At 47.4% G+C, this 23098-nt stretch overlaps 3 protein-coding genes across 3 annotated transcripts in view; 1 reads left to right on the forward strand and 2 right to left on the reverse strand.

The window, feature by feature from the left end:
* Window positions 1-23098, forward strand: part of LOC147460427 (uncharacterized) — a 168438-nt gene that overhangs the window by 111262 nt on the left and 34078 nt on the right. The window lies entirely within an intron of this gene.
* On the reverse strand, window positions 6953-10360 carry LOC147460428 (uncharacterized). Its single transcript, XM_086509640.1, has one exon. The coding sequence runs from the start codon at window positions 10343-10345 to the stop codon at window positions 6953-6955; it is 3393 nt and encodes a 1130-aa protein (XP_086365766.1). The 5' UTR covers window positions 10346-10360.
* LOC147460429 (uncharacterized) lies at window positions 10929-11788 on the reverse strand. Its single transcript, XM_086507593.1, has one exon. The coding sequence runs from the start codon at window positions 11492-11494 to the stop codon at window positions 10955-10957; it is 540 nt and encodes a 179-aa protein (XP_086363719.1). The 5' UTR covers window positions 11495-11788; the 3' UTR covers window positions 10929-10954.

Here is a 23098-nt window from a genome sequence, read left to right on the forward strand (position 1 = left end):
CTAATCTCTGGCATGACTTCCTGCATGTGGGCAAGCTGTGAGAAAGGTGAGATCGTCACCAAGGAAGATACCAATCTTTTTGAGAGTGGGCCTCCTTCTCAAAAAGTCCTCCTCAATAGAGGGGAAGCGCAGTATGAGAGCTCTTCCTCTCAATGTTTCCCCCATGCCTCCACTTTTCTTACCAACCCTCCATGATCTTGTGTGTGTCGCTTTTTGCATCCCCATTAGTACCATGAGCTCTTGTACTTCCTCATCAATTTTGTCCTGATCGTTGAGGCCGGTAACCCTCACATGCAAGGCCCTCATATGTCTTCGTGTTCCTCCTCAAGTGTCATGTTGATGATGGTGGGAGTGGCGATTGATACCTCCATGCCTTAGCCCTTCTCTGTGACCGAAATTCACTTCTCCGCTTCCTCCACTTTCTTATGTGTTTTGGTAATCATATCTGTCCATGAAGACGTTTTTGCTTCTTGTTGTTTCTCTTCTTCCTTGATGGCTTGCATTTGCTCTTTGATTACCCTAAGTTCTTCTATCACTGAGGGTTGGATCTCTCCCTCTTCTAATCCACTGTTGGCTCTTGCCTCGGCTAGGTCTCTCTTGAGGGCTGAAATCTGATTCTTGAGGTCTTCAATTTCGGTCCGAAACTCCATCTTCTCCACAATTCGAAGCTCGGCCTCATTGATTTTCCACTGAAGAAAGATCGCCTTCTCCATCTTCCACTCTTCCATCTCTGTCTTGTACGCCTTCGTCTCCTTTTCCATGTTTGCTAACCTCTTGCTGGTAGCCATAAAAGTTGATTTCTTCATTGTTGGGGATGCCATTGCCTGCAAGGGGCTAGAGCTCTCGGGAACTGCTGGGGATGCCATTGCCTGCAAGGGTCTAGAGCTCTCGGGAACTGCTGGGGGAACAATTGCAAGCAAACCACGCAAGGGAGTAGCCCAACAGCACCAAGTATGTTTTCCACTCTATGTTTACCACACTATGCATACATAGTTAGCTGGTCCCCCATCAGGTATACATGTTTATTCCACAAGTAAAAAATACAATTTCTGCAGTTTTGAAAATCTGAGAATTTCTGTTCTGTTTTTGGGACAATTTCTGCAGGGAAAATCTGACTTTTTGCTCTGTTTTTTGGAAATGCACTTGCTGAATTTCTGGCCCTTTCCCCAATAATCTGCAGAATTTCTGATTTCCTGCGCGCTGGACAGAACCTCAAACCCACTGCTGCTACTGGTTGCCCACGTTGCTGGCTGCCCACGCGCTGAGTATGCACAGATGACAACGCGCAGACCTGCTGGGCTGCCCACGCGCTGAGTATGTGCAGATGACAATGCACAGACCTGCTGGGCTGTCCGACACAGAGAGAGAGAGAGAGAGAGAGAGAGAGAGAGAGAGAGAGAGAGAGAGAGAGAGAGAGAGAGAGAGAGAGAGAGAGAGAGAAAAGAAAGAAGAAAGAAGAAAGAAAGATTTTTAACGTCTATGTCAGGCCGAAATCGGCCTATGAGACAAATCAAATGTACATGGTGTGTATGTCATCCGTCTATCGGAAAGACAAATGAAACAAAACTGATACAAAACTGAACTGAATGTAGGTAGTGGAGTATCCGAGGAGGGATGGAGTTCTATCTCTAGGGGTGTATGCATGTCTATATGCTCAAGGTAGTACAATCATGAGAGTGCATCAAGCTATCTAGCTTCATCCTGTACTAATGGGGGGATGTAAGATGTGGTACATGGGTGGGTCTGGTGCCAAGGCTACCCGGATGAAGGCTGTCGGGTCGGCTCTCATCTGAGCCACTCGCTCCTCAGTGGCACGGCGCTCCCAGGCTCGGATCTCCTCGATCTGTCGGTGGTGGGAGCTCGCGCCCCTGTAGCCTGTGACTCGTGGTCGTCGTCTAGCTCGGTTCACCTCCGCCTGTGGGAGTGTCACTCCCCTCTGAGTGTCTGGTGAGGGAGGGGCGGAAATCCTCTGAAAGACGTCTGTGAGCTGCGACTGTCTCCCCTCTGTCTGTGTAGCTGTGTGTGGCTGCAGTAGTGTGTCCCGATGGCTCTGTATCTCTAGTAAGAAACGTCCGAGCTGTCTCTGATAGAGAGAGAGAGAGAGAGAGAGAGAGAGAGAGAGAGAGAGAGAGAGAGAGAGAGAGAGAGAGAGAGAGAGAGAGAAATGAAATGAAATGATATATTAACGTCTTCAAAAGGCCAAAATGACCTATGAGACCATCAGATACAAAGTGGTGAATCTAATACAACGTCTGAAGTACAAGTACAAAAAGTAATGAAAGTAAAAATTAAAACTGAAAATGAGTGTGAAATGTGAAATGTGAAAATGTAAAATAGACCCTCAATGACAATCTGGGTGTTGTGCTAGAATGCTTATGATCCTCTGTTGGAGTCTCCGTCGATGGAGTGTGCTCCTGTGTCTCGGTCGTGGTCGTCTCGATCTCCCGACCTCAGTCGCCCTGTCAATGAGGGTGCCTCTCGTATGAATGCGGGTACAACCCTGTGCTGGTGGTTGGTCTCTTGGCTCCCTCGATCCAAAGAAGTCTGTGATCTGTCTCTGCGACTGTCGTGCTCCATGTCTCCTCAACAGACTATCTCTATGTCGGTGTAGCTCAAGTAGATATAAGCCAAGGCATCTCTGATCCTGATACCTCATGACTCTATCTAGGGGTCCAAAACCCTCCCTGAATAAGCAATGGAAGCGCCCTCGTATCTCATAATACACATTGCAGTGGCATATCTAGTGTAGCTCTGTCTCTGGCTCTCTACCGCATAGTTGACATATCCTAGACTCCGGCGGTATCCCTCTGAATCTACCCGTCTCAATCTCCAGCTAGTGTGAGGATGTGCGAATCTGACCAATAGCACATCGCAGACCATGAGACAAATGAGTGTTCATGTAGCTCGGACGAGTCACAAACCCATCTCCCGAAAGTTGGAGAAGGTGCTCTTTGTAAAAAGCCATCTTCGTGCCCAACTCCTGCATCGGCTCTACCCATGTCCTCCTGGTGTCCAACTGTATTAGATCCTGACGAATGAGTCTAGTGATCTCCGTTCGTGTGACTGGCAGGGAGGGTGCATCTAGGGAATACTGGAAAGGAGGCAATCTATCCATGCTGAGACCATGCCTCTGAAACCATGAGGTCATCTGTGCATACCAACATGATGCATCTCCTTGCATCGCTAACTGTCTAGAAGACTCAAGAGCCAATCTAGTATATCTGCCTCTATGTGTATCCCATAGACTGTGCATAAAGGACACTGATCTAGTAAGAGCCTCAATCTCAATAGGAGGGACAGCTACCTCCACTCGAATAATCGCATGTGGTACGGAGGCCTTGGCTCTAATCATCCGGGATATCATAAATACCAAGGGTCTCTCCATGTTCCTCCAACTGTCATGATTCATATATGGTCCCCAAACTTGGACCCCATAAAGCATAGTTGAACTGTGCAAAGTTGTGCAATGCATCTAACTGTCTCTGCATGCCCTCTGGCGACTCTGATATCAACACAATATCATCAGCATATAATAATAAAGGAATCCATGTCCCTGCTAGCTGAGCGCCTCTATCACCCTCTCTGTCAATGTAGTCAAAGACCTCATCTACATACATACCAAAAAGTGTAGGGGACAAAGGACACCCGTGCTTCACTCCAATAGTGGAATGAACAATGTCAGAAATCCCCTCAAGAGTGCGTACCTGGTGAGTCATCACTGAGCCGTATAAAGCCATGATCCCCCATATGATCTCTGTGGGTACTCCCAACTTCAGTAGCCTGTGCATCAATCTGGCCCTCGGCACTGTGTCAAATGCTTTGCGGAAGTCCACAAAGCAACAATACATCCGTCTCCCATGTGCCCGACCCTCCTCAATAATGGAGAGAGAGAGAGAGAGAGAGAGAGAGAGAGAGAGAGAGAGAGAGAGAGAGAGAGAGAGAGAGAGAGAGAGAGAGAGAGAGAGAGAGAGAGAGAGAGAGAGAGAGAGAGATGAAATGAAATGAAATGTTATATTAACGTCTTTAAAAGGCTACAGTGACCTATGAGACCAAACTGATACAAAAGTGGTGAATCTGTTACAATGTCTCAAAAGTGTCAAAGTGTGAAAATAAATGCGATAAACTAAATACAAAGTATTAGATAAACATCTTAGGAGCATTCTGGGTGTCTGGCTAGAATGCTTCTAATCCTTTGTTGTAGTCTCCTCCGGTGAAGTGTGCTTTTGCATCTCAGTCGTGGTCGTCTCGATTTCCTAAGCTCAATCGCCTTGTCAATGAGGGTGCCTGTGGTATGAATGTGGGTACTCCTTTGTGCTCGCTGCTGGCCTCTTGCTTCTCCTTCCATTCCTGCTTCTCTGGATCCTAAGAAATTTTTGATCTGCATCTGAGGCTGTAGTGCTCTTTGTCTTCTCATTAGATTATCCTTGTGCCGATGTAGTTCCAGTAGGTACAGGCCTAAGCACCTTTGATCTTGGTATTGCATGACTCTATCTAGAGGTCCAAAGCCTTCTTTGAATAGTCAATGGAAACGCCCACGTATCTCATAGTATACGGTGCAATGGCATATGTAGTGTAATTCTGTCTCCGGCTCCATTCCGCATAACTTGCAAATTTTGCTCTCAGGTGGGATTCCTCTAAATTTGCCAAATTCAATTTCCAGCTAGTGTGAGGATGTACGAATCTGACCAATAGCACATCTCAAACCATGAGACAGGTGGGTATCCATGTACCTTGGGCGAATCACAAAACCATCTTCGGATAGCTGTAGGAAGTTTTCTTTGTAGTCGGCCATCTTCGTGCCCAATTCTTGTGTAGGGTCTACCCATGTCCTCTTAGTGTCCAACTGTATAAGATCCTGGCAGATGATTTCATTAATCTCCGTTCGTGTGATTGCTAGTGATGGAGCCTCAAGAGAGTATTGGAAGGGGGGTAATCTTTCCATACTGAACCCCTGTCTCTGAAACCACGAGGACAGTTGCGCATAGCAGCATGATGTATCTCCTTTCATTGCTAATTGTCGAGAGGATTCGAGGGCCAATCTAGTATATCGGCAATTATTTGTATCCCATAAACCATGTATAAAGGACACTGATCTGGTAAGAGCTTCAATTTCTATCGGAGGGGCAGCTAGTTCCGCTCGGGTAATCGAGTGTGGTACGGAGGCCTTGGCTCTAATCATTCGGGAAATCATAGATACCAAAGGTTTCTCCATTGACTTCCAATTATCCTGATCCAAATCTGGACCCCATAAAGCATAGCCAAAGCCACCACAGTATCAAAGAGCCAAAGTTTTGTTCGTGGTTCCTGAAACTGCACTTGTGAACACATCCTCTCCAACCCTCCCAAGGCCGCAGAGGCTCTGGACAATCTAGCATCCGCTGCTTTCTTAAGAGTAAACTTCGGTCCTGTAAATACCACACCAAGGTATGTGTATGCATCTGTGTACTCTTCTGTATCCGGCCGTATGCACATGTAGGTGCCGATCTCCTAACCCACTGCGGTGTGGTGTTAAACACCAAAAGTTTGGTTTTACCCAAGTTTACCGACAGTCCACTGTCCTCCGCGAATTTATGTAATGCATCTAGCTACCTTTGCGTTCCATCTGGTGATTTTGCTATCAATACAATATCATCTGCATATAACAACAAAGGGATCCATGACCCTGCAAGTTGAGCACCTCTGTCACCCTCTATCAATGTAATCTGATACCTCATCTATATACTACCAAATAAAGTAGGGGACAGTGGGCATCCCTGCTTTACTCCAACGGTGGATGAACAATGTCGGAATCCCCTTCTGGAGTACGTACATAGCCAATTACTGACCCGTATAAGGCCATGATCCCCCAGATAATCTCTTTGGGGACCCCTAACTCTTGCATTCTGCGCATCGATCTGGCCCTTGGTACTGTATCAAAAGCTTTCCAAAAATCCATAAAGCAACAATACATCTTTCTCCCGCTTGCTCTTCCTTCCTCAATAATGGTTCTGAGCGTAAGAATATGATCTAAAGTGGAATAACCCCTCCTGAATCCAGCTTGTCCTGTTGCTCTTATGCCCTCTTTCTCTGCCCATCTACTCAATTTTTGTTCGAGAATGGATGCGTACAGTCCGGTCAATGTGTGTCCCACCATAATGGTACGGTAGTTTCCGGGTATCATAGGATCCCCTGACTTGGAAATACGTACGATAGTAGATAATTTCCAAGATTCAAGTAATCCTTCACACATGACCTGATTAAACAGACGAGCAAGGACTTCTGAAAGTAGATCCCTTGCATGGATCAGATGTTCTACTACTAGACCCTCATGATCATATGCTCTTCTTGTCTTCATCTTATCAATGGCTTTTTCCACCATTTCCGTAGTAAAGAAAGTACTAGTAGTAGGGCATGGCTCTAGCGGATCTGGGAATGGAGGCTGTCCAGATAACCGTATATAATGATGTTACATATTGACCCCAAATCTCAGGAGAAGTAATTGTTGGAGGTGATGAGTGCTCGTGAAATAAACGCCAGGCCTCATGTGAGTCCTGACTCAAGAAGAGCTGATATAAATCCTTCTCCAGTTTGGCAAAAAATGCCCTTTTCTTGCGACGTACTATACGCCGAAGAGGAATGCGAGACTGCTTATATGTGATGATCCCAAGTGTAAGCTCTTTCTGGACCTCACAGAGAGAGAGAGAGAAAGAAAGAAAGCTTTATTAACGTCTTCGAAAGGCCGAGCTCGACCTATGAGACAATATCATATACATGTGTTGATGCTCTAGGCATCGGAAAATAAAAAAAAGGGTACAAACTGAGATGATCCTATACTATGCAAGAGGGTGTGGTAGGGTGGTGCATGTGGTGTACAATGTATAGAGTGGGTCCTCGTGTCGAGGTGTGCTCACGCATCATCAGGCTCAACTAGGGGCTGCAAGGTGATACCACCATGAGATGATAGGGAGGGTATCTAAAAACAAGCAACATATGTAGGGTAGAGAATGTGGTACATCGGTGGTGGCTTGCTCAGGTATCTTTGGAATGCTGGATCTCCTGGTGCTGGTACATGACTCTGCTCTAGATACTGATGGTGTAAGGTTAGTATCCTCGAGATCTCCCTCTGGTGACACCCATGTGTCTTGTATCCTGGGAGCCTCGGTCTCCGACGTGCCCTCTGAGACTCTGCCTGCAGAAGGGTAAGCCCTCTACTCTGTGTAGGTAGTGTGGGGGGGTTTGGTCCTGCTCGTCGGAAAAACTGTGTGATGGTAGTCTGTGTCCTGCTATCTTGACTCTGGCGTGGCTGTAACAACTGCTCTCGAACCTCTAAAGCCGCAACCAGGAACTGGCCAAACCTCCTCTGCTCTCGGCCTATCATATGCTGCTGTAATGAGTCTCCAATGCCATCTCTCTCTCTCAGCTCTGTATATGCTGGGCATCTCATGACAAAATGCTCCTCACTCTCCACCTCCGTCTGGCAAATCCGGCACGTACGCTCCTCTCGTGGTATGCCTCTGGCTCTGCCACTCTCAATCTCTAGCTGATGTGATGACACTCGTAGCTGGCCAATGTTGACCCGAAGTCGGTGTGGCATGTACTCTTGCATGTATGATGGAATCTCAATGAATCCCTGCTCTGAGAACCTCAGAAAATGCTCATAGTAATATAGCATTTTAGGAGGTAGGGTGTCTGTGGGCCTGCGCCATGTCCTCTGAATATATGTATGCCATATCTCTTGTCTGATGACCCTATTCCGCTCAGAGCGTGAGAGGGTATAGGTCGGGGCCTGGGTGTCATACTGGAGTGGTGGTAGTCTATCAATATCAAAACCGTGCTGAGCTAGCCAATCTCTTGTCTGGGCATACCATGAGCTAGTGTCCCCTGCCCGTGCCATCTCTCTAGATGCAATGAAGGCTCTATGAGAGATCCTATCTGGATCCATATCTTTGAATCTGCGAAGAAGGCAAACAGTCTGAAAGAGTGCCTCTACCAACATCGGTGGTGCAGCCAGCTCAACTCTAATAATGTCGTGTGGAACTGAAGGCTTGCTGCGAATCATCCTGGAGATCATAATAATCTGTGGCCTCTCTATCTGTGTCCATACTGAGTCTGCCAGTCCCGGTCCCCAAATGGCCGAGGCATACATGAGTGCAGGTGTGACCAGTGTGTCAAAGAGCCACCCCTTCGTCCGGGGCTCTTGGAAGTGGGCCTGGTGGCACTGTCTCTCCATCAGAGCTAGTGATGCGTATCCTCTGGTAAGTCTATCTTTGGCTGCCTGTGTCATGGAGAAGGTCCCTGATGCTGCGGTGAATGTAACCCCCAGATATACATATGAGCCTGTCACTTCTATATCCCCTCCAGCTACTGTAAATCTACTCTGTCGGCGAATCTGAGCCGATGTATGAAATATGAGAACCTTGGTCTTGCCAAGGTTCACCGTGAGTCCTCTCTGTGAGCAGAAATCATCCAGGGCCTGCAAATGTAGTTGTAGTCCCTGTGCCGTCTCTGACATCAGGACAATATCATCTGCATATAAGAGTATGTGTACAGTAGTCCCTGCAATATCCACACCCTCTCCACCCCTGTGCAAGATGAAGTCTACAATCTCGTCAATGTATAGACCAAAGAGTGTAGGTGATAGGGGGCAACCTTGTTTTACACCAATGGTGCTCACAAGGGTGTCAGATAATCCACCCGGGCATCTCACTCTGCCAGATACATGCTCATACAATGCATAGATCCCCCATGCCATCTCCTCTCCAATCCCAAGCGCATCCAGACATCGGAAAAGTGTCTCTCTAGGTACTGTGTCAAATGCTTTGCGGAAGTCAACGAAGCAGCAATATAATCTCCTCTTCCTCACCCGTGTCTGGTCGATCAGACAACGAAGGGTGAAGATATGATCAATAGTAGAGAAAGCTCGGCGGAAGCCTGCCTGTCCTGGTGTCCTCATGCCCTCTCCCTCTGCTAGAGAACTGAGTTTGGCCAGTATAGGACCAATCATGATAGTGCGATATGTGCTAGGATCCATGGCATCCCCAGATTTGTGGATAGGCATGATGGTGTGCGCTGTCCACGACTCTGGGAGTCCCTCTGAAAGCGCGCGGTTGAAGAGGTGGGCAATGAGTGGTGCCAATGCATCACAGCCATATATAAGATGCTCTGCCTGTAGGCTTGCCTGATCTCTAGCCCTCCCATGCTGTAGGTGGGATATAGCTTTCTTCACCATGTGGGTGGTGAAGAAAGTAGATGATGTGGGTCGGGTAGCCGATGGCATAGGTATGGGTGGCTGTCCTGGGATCTCGTATAAGCTCTCGGCATATCTGTGCCATGCCGCTGGGTCCTGAATAGGAGTGGATGGCCTGGGAGGTTTGATCCGACGCCATGCCTCAGCACTATTCTTGCTCATGAGTAAATGATAGATGTCCCAATACTGGTGCTCCTCCCACTCCCGTCTTTTACGACGGGTAAGTGTCTGCATCTTGCGCTGAGCCTGGCGATGTGTAATCTCCCCTCTGATCTCCAGTATATGTAGGTGTCTGTGTAGATCTCGACATTCGTCGTCGTACCACCTGTTTTGTGGCATAGTGCCAGTGCGTGGAGGGTGTGTGTGTATGCGATGTGGGAAACTTTGAGTGGCTGACTCATGTAAGATGGATGTAATGTGTGTGGTGAGTGTGTCCAGAGGGGCTGTGGGGTCTAAGTGTATAAGGTGCTCATGCAGGTGATGTATATAAACAGGAGTGAGCTCATGAGTGAAAGAAATGGTAGTGTAAGTGTGAGGGGGGGAGGCGGGGGGGTCAGCAAGCTGTGTAGCAAAAAGGGAGAATGTGAGATAAGTATGATCCGCCCCTATCGGTGTGCGTGCAACGCTGAAGGAGTGTATAAGCTCTGCTGTCTGGGTAGAGCCCAACAAATAGTCTACTGTGCTCTCTCCGCCACTGTGTGGGAAGCAAGTGAATCCCCCAGAATCTGGCCACCTCGCCATCCCGTTATAAATAACGAGATGGTGCCTGCTGCCAAGCTCAAGAAGGTGTCTGCCATATCCAGTGTTGTCCTGTCCCCCATCTGCAGACACTCTACTCACCCCCATGTCCTCTGCATCAAGTGCCCTCATGATCTCCGGCTGCTCCATATCATAGATCTCACACTGGCGGCTTTGTGTCCTCCCGTTGAAGTCCCCCATGAGGAGGACTTCCCCGAGTGATGTGTAGTGAGAAATGTCCTCCGACAGTCGAGAGTAGGGGTCCTGGATAGCATATCGTGATCCATGTGGTGAAAAGTAGCATATGGCAATGTATAGCCCTCTCTCGTGGGTGAGCTCTAGCCGTACCCACATATAGCATGCCTCCTCGTCTCTACTCATCACATGTATCCGGTTGTGTAAGCTCTGTTTGAATAGTATGGCCACCCCTCCTGACCCCCGAGCTGTACTCTGTCTGGTGATGGTCCTGTAAGTCGACTCCCACTGGAATCCTGTGACTACAGGTAGTCCTCTCTCTGGGCTCTCATGTGTCTCCGTAAAACATACAAAGTCATGCTCACTGATGATCTCCTCTAGGCGCTCCGGATGTGTCCATATAGAACCATTGCAGTTCCAGACTGCCCCTTTGAGTGGTGTCTCCTGTGCTAGTGTATGTGTCTCATAGGTCCCGAATCCCTATGAGATTGGGCGGCCGTCGATGAAGATTCTACCATCTCGAAAGAAGGCCTTTTTACCTTCTTTCCGTGCCTGAAGGACCCTGGGCATGCATGATTTCCTTTGCTCGATCTGCATCCTAGTGAGGTCCTCGTCCATAAAGATATGGCCGCCCTGGAGTCCTCGTAAGAGCACCCTTTTGCGAAAAAAGGTGGTGCGGTCCTCATCTCCTCGTAACTGCATGATCAACGGGTGAGCTCGAGTGGTGTCACGGCCGGCTCGCCATGCCTTTGTAAAAGGCATAGTCTCTTTGTAGCCTAGTTGGCTACAAAGCTCTCATGCATCCTCCTCTGCTGAAGGTCCCTCTTTAAGGCCAGTGATCCTAACATTGTGTTTCCTCATCTGGCGCAATCGCTCCTCCTCGAGAGTAAGCTGAACCCTCAAGTGCTCTCCCATGTGAACCTCCTCGCATACCTCCTTCTTGATATTCTTTTTAACTACTTCCACCCATCCCGATTGTTTGGCCTCCATTTCTGTCTGGATCTCTTCTTTGATGTCTGCTTTCCATTTATTTTTGATCTCTACTTCTATGTCTTCGAAGCTCGAGATTTCCCCCTCTTCCCTGGAGATCCGGAGGTGGTTGATGCTTTCTTGTATACGGTGTATCTCCGTGTTGGAGGTGTCACGGAGTTCTTCGAGTGCTTTCTTCCAGGCCTCCTTTTCTTCTGTGAGGCCTCTGATGTTATCCTCCATCTGCTTCATCTTTTCCGTCATCCTCCTTACTTCGGCGTTCAGTGCCTTGTCCGCATCTTTCTTGGCCTGTGTGATAGCTCTGGCTATCATGTCCTCCACTTCTTTCCTGTCAAGAGGTGCCATGGTCGAGCTCGAGGAGGCGAGGCTGAGCGCACGGGAAGCCTAGTGTTTACAGCCCATCCCCTTGAATGTTGAGAGAGAGAGTGAGTACCTGCGTGTTGCCCTGTTGCAAATTTCTGTGCAAGGCTGCAGCTGGGTGTGTTGTTGCTGCGGGTAGGCACGTCAGTCGTTGCAGGTGCTGAAGGTGCTATGCTGCCGCTGACCTTGCGACCCCACAGGCCCAGCGCGTTGCTCTCCACTGCCGGTCGTCACCTGCCCAGCGTGCAGCTCATCCCCAACAACAGCAGCACGTCGTCACCTCCACAGCACGCAACTCGTCACCTCAGCAGCACACACACACAGAGAGAGAGAGAGAGAGAGAGAGAGAGAGAGAGAGAGAGAGAGAGAGAGAGAGAGAGAGAGAGAGAGAGAGAGAGAGATGAAGAAATGAAACGAAATGTTATATTAACGTCTTCAAAAGGCCAAAGTGACCTATGAGACCAGAAAGTTACAAGGTGGTGGATCTGATACAAAGTCAGAGTAACAAAATGACATCAGTACAAAACAAAGATATATACTATGGGATCCTAGATTGGTCGATGTAAACTAAGCAAAAACTAAGCAGAAATGGGCGGCTTGCTGGGATAGGTGAATCACAAGAGATCTAGCATCGATCGTTGGCGAATCTCATCAACTTCCTCCATGGTTAGTAGTCTGACCGGGCGTCGTGCATGCCTGGCCAGCGTGCTCCGAATCTTCTGACGTAGCCTCCGTTGATGCTGTGTAGTCCTCCGCAGTCGTGGGCGCCTAGATTTCCCCAATTCAATCGCTCGGTCGATGAGTCTGTCTCTGGTGTGAGACGAGGGGGAGCTCTGCTGTGGGAGTGGCTCTTGCGGCTGTCCTGTGTCTGCTCTGAAGAAGTCAGTGATCTGTCTTTGAGACTGGCTAGCCTCGCCATTCATCAGGCTATCTCTGTGTCTGCGCAGCTCGAGCAAGAACAAACCCAGGCATCTTTGATCTTCGTATCCCATGACTCTTGACAGTGGTCCAAAACCCTCTCTGAACAAGCAATGAAAGTGGCCTCGTATCTCGTAGTAGATGGGGCAGCGACATGTATAATGCAGCTCTGTCTCAGGTTCCATGTCACACAAGGGGCATGTCCTGGCGTCTGCTGGTACTCCGCTGTATCTCCCAGTCTCAATCCGCAGCTGGTGAGAAGATGTGTGTAATTGGCCAATAGCACATCGTATCCCATGAGACAAGTGGGTATCCATGTATCTGGGTCTCGTCACAAAACCATCTTCCGTAACCTGGAGAAGGTGGTCTTTGTAGAAAGCCATCTTCGTGCCCAATTCCTGTGTTGGTTGTATCCATGTCCTCCTGGTGTCTAGCTGGGTCAGGTCTTGGCGGATGAGCTTGGTGATCTTTGATTGTGTAAGAGTGAGAGATGGTGTATCCAATGAGTACTGGAATGGTGGCAGCCTGTCTATGTTGAACCCATGTGCCTGAAACCATGATGTCATCTCCCCATACCAGCATGTTGTATCTCCTTGTATGGCTAACTCTCGAGAGGACTCTAAGTGCTATACGAGCATATCTGTCTCTAGGGAGTTCCCATGTGCGGTTTATGTAGGAGATTGATCTGGTGAGAGAGAGAGAGAGAGAGAGAGAGAGAGAGAGAGAGAGAGAGAGAGAGAGAGAGAGAGAGAGAGAGAGAGAGAAATAGAAATGAAATGAAATGTTATATTAACGTCTTCAAAAGGCCAGAATGACCTATGAGACCAAACTGATACGAAAGTGGTGAATCTGTTACAATGTCTGGGTATCTTAGTACTAAAGTACTAAGTGTGAAAAGTGTGAAAATAAATGTGAAAAACTAAATACAAAGTATTAAATAAACTTCTTAGGAGCATTCTTGGTGTCTGGCTAGAATGCTTCTAATCCTTTGTTGTAGTCTCCTCTCGTGAAGTGTGCTTCTGCATCTCGGTCGTGGTCGTCTCGATTTCCTAAGCTCAATCGCCCTGCCAATGAGGGTGCCTTTGGTATGAATGTGGGTACTCCTTTGTGCTGGCTGCTGGCCTCTTGCTTCTCCTTCCACTCATGCTTCTCTAGATCCGAACAAATCTGTGATCTGCCTCTGAGGCTGTAGTGCTCTTTGTCTTCTCATTAGATTATCCCTGTGTCGATGTAGTTCTAGTAGGTACAAGCCTAAGCATCTTTGATCTTGGTATTGCATGACTCTATCGAGAGGTCCAAAGCCTTCTTTAAATAGGCAATGGAAACGCCCACGTATCTCATAGTATACGGTGCAGTGGCATATGTAGTGTAATTCTGTCTCCGGCTCCATTCCGCATAACTTGCAAAATCTGCTCTCAAGTGGGATTCCCCTAAATCTGCCAAATTCAATTTCCAACTGGTGTGAGTATGTACGAATCTGACCAATAGCACATCTCAAACCATGAGACAGGTGGGTATCCATGTAGCTCGAACGAATCACAAATCCATCTTCAGATAGCTGTAGGAAGTTTTCTTTGTAGTCGGCCATCTTCGTGCCCAATTCTTGTGTAGGGTCTACCCATGTCCTCTTAGTATCCAACTGTATAAGATCCTGACGGATGATTTTATTAATCTCCGTTCGTGTAATTGCCAGTGATGGAGCCTCAAGAGAGTATTGGAAGGGGGGTAATCTGTCCATACTGAACCCGTGTCTCTGAAACCACGAGGACAGTTGCGCATACCAGCATGATGTATCCCCTTTCATTGCTAATTGTCGAGAGGATTCGAGGGCCAATCTAGTATATCGGCAATTATTTGTATCCCACAAACCATGTATAAAGGACACTGATCTGGTAAGAGCTTCAATTTCTATTGGAGGGGTAGCTAGTTCCGCTCGGGTAATCGCGTGTGGTACGGAGGCCTTGGCTCTAATCATTCTGGAAATCATAGATACCAAAGGTCTCTCCATTGACTTCCAATTATCCTGATCCACAGATGGTCCCCAAATCTGGACCCCATAAAGCATAGCCGAAGCCACTAGAGTATCAAAGAGCCAAAGTTTTGTTCGTGGTTCCTAAAATTGCACTTGTGAACACATCCTCTCCAACCCTCCCAAGGCCGCAGAGGCTCTGGACAATCTAGCATCCGCTGCTTTCTTAAGAGTAAACTTCGGTCCTGCAAATACCACACCAAGGTATGTGTATGCCTCTATGTACTCTTCTGTATCCGGCCGTATGCACATGTAGGTGCCGATCTCCTAACCCACTGCGGTGTGGTGTTAAACACCAAAAGTTTGGTTTTACCCAAGTTTACCGACAGTCCACTGTCCTCCGCGAATTTATGTAATGCATCTAGCTACCTTTGCGTTCCATCTGGTGATTTTGCTATCAATACAATATCATCTGCATACAACACCAAAGGGATCCATGACACTGCAAGTTGAGCACCTCTGTCACCCTCTCTATCAATGTAATCTGATACCTCATCTATATACTACCAAATAAAGTAGGGGACAGTGGGCATCCCTACTTTACTCCAACGGTGGAATGAACAATGTCGGAATCCCCTTCTGGAGTACGTACATAACCAGTTACTGACTCGTATAAGGCCATGGTCCCCCAAATAATCTCTTTGGGGACCCCTAACTCTTGCATCCTGTGCATCAATCTGGCCCTTGGTACTGTATCAAAAGCTTTCCGAAAATCCGCAAAGCAACAATACATCCTTCTCCCGCTTGCTCTTCCTTCCTCAATAATGGCTATGAGCGTAAGAATATGATCTATAGTGGAATAACCCCTCTTGAATCCAGCTTGTCCTGTTGCCCTTATGCCCTCATTCTTTGCCCATCTACTCAATTATTGTTCAAGAATGGATGCGTACAATCGGGTCAATGTGTGACCTACCATAATGGTACGGTAGTTCCCGGGTATCATAGGATCCCCTGACTTGAAAATAGGTACGATAGTAGATAATTTCCAAGATTCAGGTAATCCTTCACACATGACGCGATTAAACAGAACAGCAAGGACTTCTGAAAGTAGATCCCTGTCATGGATCAGATGTTCTGCTACTAAACCATCATGATCATATGCTCTTCTTGTCTTCATCTTATCAATGGCTTTTTTCACCATTTCCGTAGTAATGAAAGTACTAGTAGTATGGCATGGCTCTAGCGGATCTGGTAATGGAGGCTGTCCAGATACCATATTTAATGATGTTACATATTGACCCCAAATCTCAGGAGAAGTAACCGTTGGAGGCGCTCGTGAAATAAGCGCCAGGCCTCATGTGAGTCCCGACTCAAGAAGAGCTGATATAAATCCTTCCCCAGTTTGGCTAAAAATGCCCTTTTCTTGCGACGTACTATACGCCGAAGAGCATCCGAGATTGCTTATATGTGATGATCCCAAGTGTAAGTTGTTTGTGGACATGGGTTCTCGTCTCTCTGCATTCGTCGTCATACCAACTGTTTTGAGGCATGTTCCCAGATCCTCTCTTGTGATCAGGTTGAGTATGTGGGTATGCCTCTTGTGTTGCTCCATGTAGTATCTCTGTTAACTGAGAAGTAATCTCCTCTACAGTATATACTGGCTTAGCTGCCCACATCCTATTATAGATCTTTTGCACATAGACTGAATCAGTCTCTGGCGTGAAAGTATATCTTGTGTGTGCCTTCTTCCTTTGTACTTGAGAGGCATTGTATTCGAAGGAGATTGATAAGGTCAAGAGAGCATGATCCACTGCAATCCCAACCGGTCTTGGTCCCACCTTAAAGTCCTCGATACTAGAAATAAAGCTTGGTGAAGTCATGACATAATCCACTGTACTGGCTCCATGCCTGTGCGGGAAGCATGTGAATCCCCCAGATAAAGAAAATGCTCTAGACCATTAATTATGGCCAAACCATGTATAGTTGCCATCTCCATGAGATGTCTCGCATATTCAGTGTGTTCTTTATCCTGTGAGATTCTAGTAAGCCCTCTCTGTGATAAATCCACTTCTCTGAGCATTTCCTCAGAAGTATCATAGAATACTGCTTGAGAGTTGGCCTTTCTTGCATTAAAGTCTCCTAAGAGAACGATGTCTCCATCTCTAGAGAACTCCCATATGTCATTATCCAATATGGAGAAAGGGGACTGTCCTTTAGGTGAGGAGTAGACTGATGTACTTGGAGGGAAGTAGCATATAGCGATATATAGAAATCTACCTGTCTCGGCTCTCATTCTCACCCACATATACCTTGCTTGCTCATCTTTCCTAATAATCTGTACTAGTGGTTTCAGCTCCTCTTTAAATAAGACTGCTACTCCTCCTGAACCTCGGCTACCCCGTAGAGATCTCTTGTCTGGTCGACCAGTTGTTTCCCATAAATAACCCTTCACATGTGGCATACGCTGTCTCGGTATCTGGTGTGTCTCTGAGTAGAAAACTATGTCTCTGTCCCTAAAGCTGTCTTCAAAGGCACCTACATCTAGCCTATATGATCCATTACAATTCCACGCCGCTATCCGGAGCGTCGCCCCATAGGTCTCGCACCGTCATACTGAGCGCTTTTCCAGAACCACTACTTTCCCTTTTCTATAAAAGACGATTTTCCCCTTTTCTCTTGTTGCCCTGATCTCTGGCATCAACTCTTGCATGTGTGCCACTTGTGCCAATGTAAGGTCATCTCCCAGGAAAATACCGGTTTTCTTAAGAGTTGGCCTCTTCTCTAGAAATTCTTTCCTTATTTCTATATTCGGGAAGCAGAGTATAAGTGCCCTATCCCTCATATAGTTCAGCTCTGATTTGAGCATCACCTGGACCTTCTCCATCAGCAGCTCATCATGTATCCTGGAGGTTTTCCTAACTCGTAAGGATCTTGGTGAGAGTACAGTATCTCTGTTTCTCCGTTTGAAAGTAGCCGTTGTTTTTTTTGGGGTGGTGTAGCTATCTACGCCCGGCCCTTCCCCTTCGGTAGGCGGATCCATCGAACCCGAGCCACAAATGTGGGGTAGGGTACTAGCGTGAGGGACTGAGAATAAGGCAAACTTAAAGGTTTATCTTAAAGCTTAAAAACCTTTGCATGTACTGTGAGTGGCTTATCTCCTTTGAATTTATAATTATCTGCTGTTACGACTTGAATGGCTCACTGAAATATATAGGTAGAATAAGGCAAACTTAAAGGTTTATCTTAAAGCTTAAAAACCTTTAAACTTTAATGTAGGAGATCTTTGTCTTTCTACGCGTAGATGAAGGGGGGGGGGGGGGGGGGGGGGGGGGGGGGGGGGGGGGGGGGGGGGACTTGCTACGCATAGAAGAACTTGCAGAGAGGAGAGGGCTTGTGTGCGTACAGAGCAGGTCTCACACTGGGCTGGTTCGCACAGACGTAGGCTTAGGCACAGCTGCCTACGGGGTCACGTCCCCTGCCTCTGTCTGCGGGTTGCTGTGAGAGAGAGTCTGCGTCCCGTTGCAGAGGGAGAGAAACCTGCTCGTGTAGGACAGTAGCGGAGTAGGACAGCTCGCGTAGGGAAGCAGCTCATGTAGGAGGTTGCATGGGACAGCAGCTCGCGTCTTTAAACCCCTTCTTTATGTAGGAGAGGATGGAAATAATACGTCCCCAAAAGTTCAAAAGACCTGTCCCAGACAATCATATTTTTAACTTTGGTGTTCCGGATTCTGTCGTTTCGTGTTCCGGATGCCGTTGCGGTTCCCGTTCCAGTTGTGCCTAGGAAGGAAAGGACGTTCCGTTCCCGTTTCCGTTTTGAGGAGGCGGGCTTGCGAACGCGTTCCGGGAACGGGAGGGCCCCATTCCGCCTGTTCCTTGTTACTCTGGGAGGGTAGGGTTAATGGAGTTGGTGGACTTATACTTGGCACGAAAGGTTGGTGCTTTCGATGGTAGTACTTCAGAGGACTCTGTAATGGGCTTTGTCGATCTTTGGACTGCCTCGTATATGTCGTGCGGTAACAACAATCCCATTTAAGCTTTGGGCGTTGAGATCCTTCAACTTGCTGGATAGTCTAGACCCATTGGACCAGACCCGACTAGACTAGGCTAGACTTGGCTAGACCACTCTTGCTAGATCACTCTTGCTAGATGGGTGAGAAAGACTAGACCAGCTAGACCAAACTGGAGTGCAGCTGGTCTAGACCAAGTTTGACCACACAAGCAGACTAGACAGGTAAGGAGTTGAACTCGCTAGCTCCTCAACAAGTAGGCTCAATGGAGTGGAGTGAGACATCAGTTGATGTCCCATTGAGCGTGCCAAAAATGAGAGCGCTTGTAGCAAGGAAAGTGTGTCGTGCTCTCTACAGTGGGTGCTCCTTAGTGCAATATGCAAGAAACCTCACTCCAATAGAAAGAAAACATCACACAAAAATTGAACAACAACTCAAGCACAACAGACTCAGAACTCGGTGAAACTGGACAAACTCATAGCACCGTACATACTGTGGCTGGTAGCACACTCAGCTCCAAGCCAGGACTCAAGGGGACAATGGGGGTGTCGAGGCTCCAATGTGCAGGGAGGGCGCAGATGTGCGATGCTGGACTCAAGACTCTCGACGATACAAAGTGGATGATGATCCGATTACTAGAACCAACTATTAATATATACAATCATAAAGAGCCAGTAACAGCTAACAAAATATCCCAAGTCTGTCTCCAAACTGTCGTGGTGGTGATGTGGCCACGGTGTTGACTAGACCGCCACCCGTATCCGTGCCAAGTGTCACTGCCTAGGCGAGAGTCCGTCCAGTGTGAAGTCGTGACCAACTGCAAGTAATTGCCTGTCTTGTGCAAGTGACACTGTAGCCCTGCTACAAAGCGCTTGCTATGGATGTTGAAACTCTTTTTCTATTGTGTGCTGGCCACGTCTAAAGTTACCTTGCAATGAGTGTGTTTAGCAGCAATGTGGTCCTTCCTGCTGCATAAATTAGCGGGGCAATGTGGCTGGAGTACAAGTAGAGAACTTTCGTTACAATAGTTCTTTTGAATGAGTAGTGGGGGGAGAAATGAATTGAGATCCTTGCAATGGATGGGTAGAGAACTATCCTCAAACACCTTTTACCATCAAACACAAAACCCGTGAATACTCCTAAATTCTAATATTTTCTGCATGGGAACAATTTTGGAAGATGCCTTGGGAACCAGTTGGGTGACTAGAACACCATCCGGTGAGCAAAATTCATGCCATGTGGCTATTTAGTAAAAAGGCAACAAGAAAAGCAACATTCATTGGGCTTTGTTATAGAGCCCTATAAGCTTGGTCTAGTCGACATCTGATATCTGAAGTAGTCTTTTTAATGAAGGAGATATCTGAAGTAGTCTTTTTGATGAAGGAGGTTTTCTATTTTGAATATGTCATGTTACCATAGCCCTAATTGTAGCTCTCTTTTAATCTGTCAGAATATAAGTTTCTGTTAGGGTAAGCCCACGCTTGTGGCACCACATGGGAATGACCCCTTATCTACTAGGATGGATGAGGAGATGACACGGTCCAATGAGAGAAGGATGCAACCTCTCTGGCCAATGATGTAAAAGCACTAAGCCTACTTAAGAGGCTTCTTTCTAATTTATCACTTGCACTTTGAACATTATCATTGTCTCTCTCTCTCTCTCTCTCTCTCTCTCTCTCTCTCTCTCTCTCTCTCTCTTCTAGTAGCAGAGCACTTTATACATGTGAGAGATATGCTCGTAGATGTTCTTGCAGTGTTGTTCAATCGTGCCATGTTTGAGGGGTTACCTGAGACTTGGAGGTTGTCTACTATTGTGCCTATCTTCAAGGTAGGTGATCCTACAGAGCCTGGGAATTACCACACTATTATGGTTGGGCACACATTGGCACGGTTGTATGCATCCATTCTTGAGCAGCAGTTGAGTAATTGGGCAGAGGGTGAGGGTGTACGATCAAAGGGCCAGGCCGGTTTTAGGAGGGGTTTCTCCACTCTTGATCATATTCTGACACTCAGAGCCATCATTGAGGAGGGCAGGTCACATGGGAGATGCATTTATTGTAGCTTTGTGGATTTCTGCAAAGCATTTGACATGGTACTGAGAGCTCGATTTATGCGCAGATTGCAAGAGATGGGGGTGCCCATAGTGTTGATTTGGGGGATTATGGCTCTATATAGATCAGTGATGGGACATGTAAGCACCCTGGAGGGGATAACTGATTTAGTTCACTCCACCATTGGGGTGAAACAGGGTTGCCCATTGTCTCCTACTCTATTTGGTATGTATTTTGATGAGGTGTCTGATCACATTGACAGAGAGGGTTAGAGGTGCCCAGCTGGCAGGGACGTGGATCCCATTGTTGTTATATGCTGATGATATTGTGTTGATCTCTGACTCACTAGAGGGTATGCAGCGACAATTGGATGCATTACATAGTTTTGCAGAGGATAGTGGATTGTCTGTAAACCTTGGTAAAACCAAGGTTATGGTGTTTAACACCACACCACAGTGGATCAGGAGATCAGCACCGACTTTCACATATGGTCAGGAGATTGTAGAGTATACAGATGCATACACTTACCTGGGGTTGTCTTCACTGGGCCGAGGTTTTCTTTGGGGAGAGCCTTATACGGCCTTGGGAGGCTTCGAGAAGATGTGTTCGCAGGTTCAATTCCAGAAACCTCGGACAAAGTTATGGCTCTTTGATACTTTAGTAGCCTCGGCTATGTTGTATGCGGTGCAGATATGGGGACCTTCTGTAGGCCAAGATGGTTGGAGACGTATGGAGAGGCCCTTGGTATCTATGATCTCTCCACTGATCAGAGCCAAGGCCTCCGTACCCCACGTTATCATTCGAGCAGAGCTAGCTGCCCCTCCTATGGAGATTGAGGCGCTTACCAGATCAGTCTCCTTTGTGCACAGCTTGTGGGACACTACCAGAGACAGATATGTTAGATTGGCCCTTGAGTCTTCTACACAATTAGCTCTTCAGGGGGACACTTCATGCTGGTATGCACAGATGACATCATGGTTTCAGACGCATGGTTTCACCATGGACAGGCTGCCCCCTTTCCAGCACTCTCTTCAGGCACCCTCGATGTCTCTTACACGGGTGGAGATTACTAGACTCAGTCGTTAGGACGTGATCCAGTTGGATACCAGGAGGACATGGATAGAGCCGCCACAAGAGTTGGGCACGAAGATGGATTTCTATAGAGAGCATGTTCTCCACCCAGCTACATAGATACACATATGTCTCATGGTTTGCGGTGTGCCATTGGTCAGATACACACATCCTCACATCAGCTGGAGATTGAGACTGGTAGATTCAGAGGGATACCAGCAAACAACAGGATATGCTGTTTATGCCAGCTAGAGCCAGAGACAGAGCTACATTACATATGTCATTGCACAGTGTACTATGAGACTCGGGGCCGTTTCCACTGCTTATTCAGAGAGGGTTTCGGTCCTTTCTCTAGGGTCATGAGTTATGAGGATCAGAGCTGTCTTGGGCTATATCTACTTGAGTTACACGGATATAGAGACACTTTACTGGGGAGAGCTAGAGAGAGACAGTCCCAGAGACGGATTACAGATTTCTTTTCACTAGATATGGGACAGTCAGAGGAGCAGCCATCACTGCAGAGCTCCGCCCACACTCATTCGACCGCTACCGGCACTCTCATCGACCGAGCAGTGGAGCTACGGAGATCTAGACGGCCACGATTGAGGAGAGGGGCTACACAGCATCAACAGAGACTACAACTGAGGATTCCAGCCATATTCTCTCGACATCCAGAGTGCAGATGAGGATGGATTCTAGTAGTAGTAGTAGTATTTTTGTTCTAGTCTTTTGTACCCAGACATGGTATCAGATTCACAATTTTGTAATAGTTTGGTCTCATAGGTCATTTTGGCCTTTTGAAGACGTTAATATAACATTTCATTTCATTTCTCTCTCTCCCTCATATCTATGATCTCTCGGCTGATTAGAGAGCCAAGGCTTCCGTACCGCATGATATCATTCGAGCGGAATTAGCTGCCCCCCCTATGGAGATTGAGACGCTTACCAGATCAGTCTCCTTTGTACACAGTCTGTGGGATACTACCAGAGACAGATATGCCAGGGTGGCTCTAGAGTCCTCCAGACAATGAGCTCTTAATGGGGATACATCATGCAGGCATGCACAGATGGCATCATGGTTTCAGACACATGGTTTCACCATGGACAGGCTGCCTCCTTTTCAATACTCTCTACAAGCACCGCACCCTTGAGGTCTCTGACGAGGGTAGAGATTAATAGACTCATTCGTCAGGATCTGATCCAGCTGGACACGAGGAGGACATGGATAGAGCCAATACAGGAGTTGGGCACAAAGATGGCTTTCTATAGAGAGCATCTTCTCCACCTCACGGGGGATGGGTTTGTGATTCGACCTAGCTATATGGACACGCATCTCTCTCATGGTTTGCGCTGTGCCATTGGCCAGATACGCACGTCCTCACATCAGCTCGAGATTGAGATTGGCAGATTCAGAGGGACACCAGTAGATAATAGGATATGCCGCTTATGCCATCTAGAGCCAGAGACAGAGGTACATTACATATGTCATTGCACAGTGTACTATGAGATACGAGGCCGCTTTCATTGTCTATTCAGAGAAGGTTTTGGGCCTCTATCTAGGGTCATGAGTTAT

Source organism: Adiantum capillus-veneris, chromosome 3, assembly GCF_014529385.1.
Source record: "Adiantum capillus-veneris isolate H3 chromosome 3, ASM1452938v2, whole genome shotgun sequence".
NCBI classification, from domain to species: domain Eukaryota; kingdom Viridiplantae; phylum Streptophyta; class Polypodiopsida; order Polypodiales; family Pteridaceae; genus Adiantum; species Adiantum capillus-veneris.